Source organism: Arachis duranensis, chromosome 9 (genome assembly GCF_000817695.3).
Source record: "Arachis duranensis cultivar V14167 chromosome 9, aradu.V14167.gnm2.J7QH, whole genome shotgun sequence".
Taxonomy (NCBI): Eukaryota; Viridiplantae; Streptophyta; class Magnoliopsida; order Fabales; family Fabaceae; genus Arachis; species Arachis duranensis.
The window spans coordinates 31,132,551-31,140,628 of record NC_029780.3 but is presented as its reverse complement, the minus strand read 5'-3'; the positions used below and the strand labels follow the sequence as shown (position 1 = coordinate 31,140,628).

Sequence of the window (8,078 nt, the reverse complement as noted above, 5' to 3'; positions counted from 1 at the left end):
TCCCATCCTCTCAGTGAAAATGTTCAACGCACCCTGTCATGGCACGGTTATTCAGCTGTCGGTTCTCGATCATGTCGGAATAGAATCCAGTGATTCTTTTGCGTCTGTCGCTAACGCCCCACAATCGTGAGTTTGAAGCTCGTCACAGTCATTCAATCCTTGAATCCTACTCAGAATACCACAGACAAGGTTTAGACCTTCCGGATTCTCTTGAATGCCACCATCAATTCTAGCTTATACCACGAAGATTCCGGTTAAAGAATCCAAGAGATAAACATTCAAGCCTTGTTTGCTTGTAGAACGGGAGTGGTTGTCAGGCATGCGTTCATAAGTGAGAATGATGATGAGCGTCACATAATCATCACATTCATCATGTTCTTGGGGGCAAATGAATATCTTAGAACAAGAATAGGCTGAATTGAATAGAAGAACAATAGTAATTGCATTAATACTCGAGGTACAGCAGAGCTCCACACCTTAATCTATGGTGTGTAGAAACTCCACCGTTGAAAATAAATAAGTGATAATGGTGATCATTGGCTTCGGCCCCCAGAGAGGGAACCAGAAGAACCAAGATGAATATACAATAGTAAAAGGTCCTATTTGTAGAGAACTAGTAGCTTAGGGTTTACAAAGATGAGTAAATGACATAAATATCCACTTCCAGGCCCACTTGGTGTGTGCTTGGGCTGAGCATTGAAGCATTTTCATGTAAAGACTCTTCTTGGAGTTAAACGCCAGCTTTTTTGCCAGTTTGGGCGTTTAACTCCCATTCTTGTGCCAGTTCCAGCGTTTTACGCCAGAATTCTTGAGCTGACTTGAAACGCCTATTTGGGCCATCAAATCTCGGGCAAAGTATGGACTATTATACATTTTTGGAAAGCCCAGGATGTCTACTTTCCATCGCAATTAAGAGCGCGCCAATTGAGATTTTTTAGCTCCAGAAAATCCACTTCGAGTGCAGGGAGGTCAGAATCCAATAGCATCTGCAGTCCTTTTCAGCCTCTGAATCAGATTTTTGCTCAGATCCCTCAATTTCAGCCAGAAAATACCTGAAATCACAGAAAAATACACAAACTCATAGCAAAGTCCAGAAAAGTGAATTTTAACTAAAAACTAATAAAAATATAATAAAAACTAACTAAAACATACTAAAAACATACTAAAAACAATGCCAAAAAGCGTATAAATTATCCGCTCATCAACTGGCCGAGATCCGGGATATACCGTTAGTTTATGGCACATAAACTTGGGATCTATGCCGGGCATGTCTGCGGCCTTCCATGCAAAGAGATCAGCATTATCCTTTAGGAATTGTATCAGCGGTTCCTTTAAGTCTCTCTTTAAAGTTGCCCCTATATTTGTTATTTTATCCTGGGCATCCCCAATCTGGACTTCTCCGGTCTCACCCTCAGGTTTTGGATGAAGTTCTTTGTGAACTCAAACTCCCCCGAGTTCAATAGTGTTGATTTCCTCTCTTCTGGGTTGCCTTTAAGGTTCAGACTTTCATTGTAACAGCGTGGTTAGGAATTTCATGCACAGATGTGGAGTGGAGACTACTGCAGTGAGCTGGTTCAGCGTTGTCTGACCTATAAAGTGTTATAAGCTGAGTTCACATTGACTACGATATAGTCTATGTTCAATATCCTTGACCGAGTTCCTCTTCCAAAGGTTGTATGTAGTGAGATGTATCCCAGTGGTTGAATTGGGGTGTCTCCGAGTCCGAACAAGCTATTCGGATATGCTCTGAGCTCCTTTTCTTGTAGGCCGAGTTTATCGAAGGCGGGTTTAAACAAGATATCTGCGGAGCTCCCTTGGTCTACCAACGTTCGGTGGAGATTAGCATTGGTGAGTATGATGGTAATGACCATGGGGTCATCATGCCCCGAAATGATGCCTGTGGCATCTTCCTGGGTGAAGGTAATAGTGGGGAGGTCGGGTGACCTGTCCCCTCCTTCGACATGATTTACCTCTTTAAGGTGTCTTTTGCGAGATGATTTAGAGATCCCTCCTCCTGCGAATCCTCCATTTATCATATGAACATGTCTCTCAGGGGTGTGAGGTGGACGTTCAACTCGTCCAACCTCTTCATCCCTTCTTCTCTTTCTTGGTTCGTCCGTTCTATTGGCTAAGAACTATCTAGTCACCCTTCTCGTGCCAACTTTTCTATGACATTTTTTAGGTCGAAACACTCATTGGTAGAGTGTCCGTATATTCGGTGGTATTCGCAATACTCTGTCTAACTTCTTCCTCTTTTGTGTTTTATCGAGCGAGGCGGTGGGATCTTCTCAGTGTTGCATATTTCTTGGTAGACATCCACAAGAGACATCCGAAGAGGGGTGTAGCAGTGGCATTTTCTAGGTTTCTCAGTGGGTTGGTCTTCTTTCTTCCTGGATTCTTTATCCTTGTCTCGAGGTGGGTAGGAGAATCCGGGTTTTGAGCTATCTCCCAATCAGGAGTTCTCCTCCATGTTGATGTATTTTTTTGCCCTTTCTTGAACCTCGTTTAGAGTTGTTGGGTGTTTTTTGGATATTGAGTGGCTAAAAGGTCCTTCTTACAGGCCATTGATGAGACCCATGATAGCTGCTTCTGTTGGCAGACTTTGTATGTCCAAACATGCTTTGTTGAATCTTTCCATGTAGTTTTGGAGGCTTTCCTGATTTCCTTGCTTAATCCCCAACAGGTTAGGGGCATGCTTGGCTTTGTCTTTCTGGATGGAAAATCTAGCTAGGAACTTCTTGGCGAGGTCATCAAAGCTTGCTATTGACCTTGGCGGCAAACTGTCAAACCACTTTATTGCCATCTTGGTCAGAGTAGTTGGGAAAGCTTTGCATCGAATGGCGTCCAAGGCATCTGTGAGATACATCCTGCTTCTGAAATTGCTGAGATGATGACTTGGGTCAGATGTACCGTCGTATAGGGTCATGTCAAGAGCTTTAAAGTCCTTTGGGACTTTAGCTTTCATGATTTCTTTGGTGAATGGATCTTGTTCCTTGTGGGAGTCGTCCTTGTGGTTGGATCGAGTAATTTTGGTCTTGAGATCGGCCTCGAGCTTTAAGATTTCGTCTTCTAGCTCTCGGCGCCGTCTTATTTCTCTCTGGAAGTCTCTTTCGGCTTCCCGCTGATGTTCGGCCTCCTTTTTGAGCTGCTTGAGGTGATCCTGCTGCTCTCGAAGGGCATTTAAAATTTCTGTATTTGGAGGATGCTTGTCTCCCTTGGGTTGAGGTGCATCCTTAGATGTGGTATCCGTGTTTTTAAGTGGCATTCTATTTTCTAAGTCAGAGTTGTGATCGTTGTCGAGGTTGTCCGCCATGATGATGGAATGACTTCCAGGTTCCCCGGCAACGGCGCCAATGTTCCGAGGGTTACCTGAAACTGAAGGTCGATCTCGGAAAAGATCTTCGATGCTGGTCGGAGCTACCATGTTTGACCTGCAAGAGTTGGAGATGCTACTGATCCTTGATCACTGGAGGGTGGTGGTACCTGCAAGAGACTCCGATGCTTAAGTTAGCACGTGCTTTAGGCAGGTTTTTTGTATAGAATCAGAGTATGAGTTAGACCTGGGTGCTCCAGTGTATTTATAGTAGTGCAGGGTGTCCTTTAAGATAAGTTAGTTATCTTATCTTATCTTTTAGGGGAACCGTCTTATCTTTTTAGGCTTAGCCGCCTTTAGAGTGGGTTGCATTCCTTCGTCTGGGCCTGCTTGGGCCTCTATGGCAATTTGGCCAAACTCTTTAAGGAGAGGTCGGTGGCGATCCAACCTTAAGAGGTCGGTCGCTATTGTCTTCAGTCAGCCCAGGTCGCATAGCTCGACCCAGGGTATGAACATGTACCAAAATTCCAATTGAGCATAAGTCAAGCTTCTAACCACAATCCAAGTCACCAATCACTCCAACAAGCATCAACAATCACCAACAAGCTCCAATATTCAAGCTAATATCACATATTTCACATAAATCAAAACCTAATACTCACCATAAATCAATTTACAAAATTTCAAGAACAACTCACCTTACCCAACAATTTTGGAAGCTAAATCCAATGTCAATCAAGGGCTAGAGTGTACCTAAATACTCAAAATCACAAAATTTCACTTAATCCAAAACCCTAAAAATTCGAAATTTTGGAAGGAAGAACTGAGAGGGATTTCGTGATTTTCTTACCAATTTCTTGGGTGGGTTTTGTAGAGCTCTTCGCAGGGATCGCGTGGCCGCAAATGGTGCGGCGATCGAAGCTCCGTAGCTCAAGTTATGAGCTTGAGAAGATGAGGATGAATAGTAATAATGGGGGTTTCTTCTCCCTTCTCTTCTCAGCTATGTGTGTTGTATTTTTGTGTTGATGAGGCTGAATAGGTTCATTAATGAACCTATATATATGTTGGGCTTGGGCCCAACTTGAGCCCGGTCCAACCCGTTAGCGTTTTTAGCCCGTTTGGCCCAATTTTGGGCCAAACCTTTAAAATTAACGCCCGGTTTTTCATTTCAATATTTTTCTAAGGTTTTTTACTGTTTTAAATTTTACTCGCACAATGCCGGGTAGATTTAAACTGGTTCGACCGGTTCGGCTGCCGGTTCAAGGTTTTTCGCAGAAAATACATTTTCTGACTCAAAAAAACCTACTTATTCCAAAAATCACATTTAAATCCTCAAATTCTCATTCTAAATTTTTGGATCCTATTTTGGGCAATATTAATTATTTAATTAGACGTTTAATTAGTCTCGGTTCTTACAGGTTGCTTGTCCTCAATCAACAAAGAAAAAGAAATAATGGTAATGGAAATAAGAGTGAATAGTATTGGCAAGTGAAAGTAAATCGAGCAATGTAAAAAGGTGAGCCAATGCTTGCGCCTCGATCAGAACAATAGTGATGATGATGAAGTTTGCAGAGATTTTCTGACTCTTTGAGTAATCATAGCCACTTCATCCAAAAACAAGTTCAATCTAACATTAAAATGGGAAAACAAATTTGAATTGAAGGCAAGGAATAATATGTATAATGTATATGATAAGAAAAGCCAGGTGTGCATCGATGTTGCATGCATGGTGGTGGTGAGAGACCATACCAAACTTAGGTTTGGTTATAGTGTATAAGAAATTGAACCGAAATGCTAATGCATGCATCGAGAAGGAACTCGATATGATGTCCCCAGGGTGCACTATGAAGCATGGCGTGGGACTCTAGGGCTTTCACATGGGACGCCAGAAATTATTGACCCTGGGAGTGTAAAAATGGTGCATGGCATGGGATGTGAAAATTTTCACGTCGCACGCAAGATCGAGTAACATTTCTGGGATGGCCTTTTGATATGTGGTGAGGTACGTCACCACACTATACTTATCTCGAATCATGTCTTGATGTGTATAGTTATTGCACCAAACTCAGATAAGTATATATGCAAGTTATGAAAGAGGAAATAAAGTAAGAATTAAGTAAAGAAAAACACAAAATTAAATGATACTTAATATTAGGTTGCCTACCAACAAGCTCTTTTTTAACGTCACTAGCTTGACGATTCACTCCTCTAAGTGAGGAGCTATGTGGTCCTTTGGCGATCAGTCTTGCCTCCGAGATAATGCTTGAGTCTTTGACCATTGACAGTGAAATTTCTTCCTAAATTCCCTTCCAGAATCTCAATATGACCATAGAGTGAAACCTTGTTGATAATGAAAGGTCCTGACCACCTAGACTTTAGCTTTCCAGGGAAGACTTTCAACTTAGAATTATAGGGTTTCAACTTTCTTTTGAGTTCTTGATTAGAGACCTTGACTTGGCCACTTGTTTGAGGATGATAAGGGGTGACCACTTTATGTTTAACACCATATCTCAAAAGAAGTGTGCATCGAGCTGTTTGTTACAAAAGTGACTACCGCCATTATTGATTAAGGTTCGGGAAACACCAAACCGGCTGAAGATGTACTTCTTGAGAAAACGCATCACTGTCTTAGTATTATTGGTGGCGAGAGGTGCAGCTTCAACCCATTTCGATACATAATCGACAGCCACCAAGATGTAATTATTTGAGTATGAGGAAGGGAATGGTCCCATGACGTCTATGCCCGAAACATCAAACAATTCCACCTCCAAAATTGGGTTCAGAGGTAATTCATTCTTTTTGGAAAGGTTTTCTACTCTTTGACAGGGATCACAATTCTTCACAAACTTCCTTGCATCCTTGAAGAATATAGGCCAGTAAAATCCACATTGAAGAACTTTGGTTGATGTCCTTTCTTCACTAATAAAGTGCCCGCCATACTCGAAATCATGGCAATGCTAGAGAATTTGAGGGGTTTCAGTCTCTGAAATGCACCTTCGGATTATACCATCCGAACACCGCTTGAATAGGTAAGGATTGTCCCAAAGAAAATACCATGCATCATGATGCAGCTTTTTAATTTGTTGCTTGATGAATTCCTTTGGTATTATCCTTCCAGCCTTGTAATTGGCCATATTAGCAAACCAAGGGGTCTTTTGAATTAGAAAAAATTGCTCATCAGGGAACTCTTCTTGAAGAGGAAGTGGAATTTCTTGAGTTTACATAGGTTTGATTCGAGAGAGGTGGTCTATCACTTTATTTTTGGAACCCTTTTCCATCCCTGATTTCGATGTCGAACTCTTGTAGGAGGAGCACCCACCTAATCAACCTTGGTTTAGAATCCTACTTAGCCAAAAGGTACTTAAGATCAGAGTGATCAGTGTAAACAACAATCTTCGAACTAACTAAATAGGATCTAAAATTATCGAAGGCAAACACTACAGCAAGTAGCTTCTTCTCGGTGGTTGTGTAATTCCTTTGAGCATCATTGAGTACCCTATTTGCATAATAGATAATATGCAAAAGATTATTTTTTCTTTGACCCAAAACAGCCCCGATTACAATATCACTTGCATCACGCATTAATTCAAATGGTGATGTCCAATTAGGAAGAGCAATAATGGGCGCATAGATAAGCTTGGCCTTGAGAATTTCGAAGGCATGCAGGCATTCATTATCAAATCGGAAAGGAATATCAGCGACTAGAAGATTACTTAATGGCTTTGCCATTTTGGAAAAATCTTTAATGAATCTTCTATAGAAGCCTGCATGCCCCAATAAACTTCTAATGCCTTTTGCATTTACAAGGGGGGGGTAATTTCTTGATTACCACTACTTTGGCCTTGTCAACTTCTATGCCTTTGCTTAAGATGTGGTGCCTGAGAACTAGACCCTCTATAACCATGAAACGACACTTTTTCCAATTTAAAACCAGGTTAGTGTCTTGGCACCTTCTCAAGACTAAAGCTAGATGTTGCAAGCACTATTTAAACGCCAGTCTGTCCTTCTTCACTGGGCGTTTTGAACGCCCAGCTTTTTCTGTATAATTCCTCTGCAGCATGTTCTGAATCTTTAATTCTCTGTATTATTGACTTGAGAAGACACAACTTAGAAATATTTTTGGATTTTTTTATAATAAGGAAAAATCAAAATGCAACAAGAATCAAATAACAATGCATGCAAGACACCAAACTTAGCAGTTTGTATACTGCTGACACTAATGAGAATGCATATGAGACACACAAAACACTCAAGTCAAGAGAATTTAAAGATTAGAGTAAGAAATCATCAAGAACATCTTGAAGATCACTAAGACACATGAATGAATGCATGCAACTGACACCAACTTAAGATGAGACACTAGACTCAAACAAGAAATTTTTTTGGATTTTATGATTTTGTAAAATTTTTTTGTGTTTTTCGAAAATTAAGTGGAAGAAGAAAATAAAGGTATCAAAATTCTCAATGAGAATCCCAGGAATCAGTGCAATGCTAGTCTAAGACTCCGGTCCAGGAATTAGACATGGCTTCACAGCCAGCCAAGCTTTCAAAGAAAGCTTCGGTCCAAAACACTAGACATGGCCAAAGGCCAGCCAAGCCTTAGCAGATCACAGCTCCAATAGCAAGATTGATAGAAATCAACAAGCTCTTGTGATGATAAGTTGAAACCTCGGTCCAATGAAATTAGACATGGCTTCTCAGCCAGCCAGACTTCAACAAATCATCATGAAACTCTAGAATTCCTCTTCAAGAATTTCGAAAAAAA

The 8,078-nt window shown here is 41.1% G+C and overlaps 1 protein-coding gene across 1 annotated transcript; it reads right to left on the bottom strand.

Annotated features, from left to right (window-relative positions):
- Window positions 1-5,823: 5,823 nt before the first annotated feature.
- LOC107465317 (uncharacterized) lies at window positions 5,824-6,447 on the bottom strand. The gene is made up of 2 exons (XM_016084301.1): window positions 6,308-6,447; window positions 5,824-6,232 (listed from the first exon to the last, which is right to left on the bottom strand). The coding sequence occupies exons 1-2, from the start codon at window positions 6,445-6,447 to the stop codon at window positions 5,824-5,826; spliced, it is 549 nt and encodes a 182-aa protein (XP_015939787.1).
- Window positions 6,448-8,078: the final 1,631 nt, after the last annotated feature.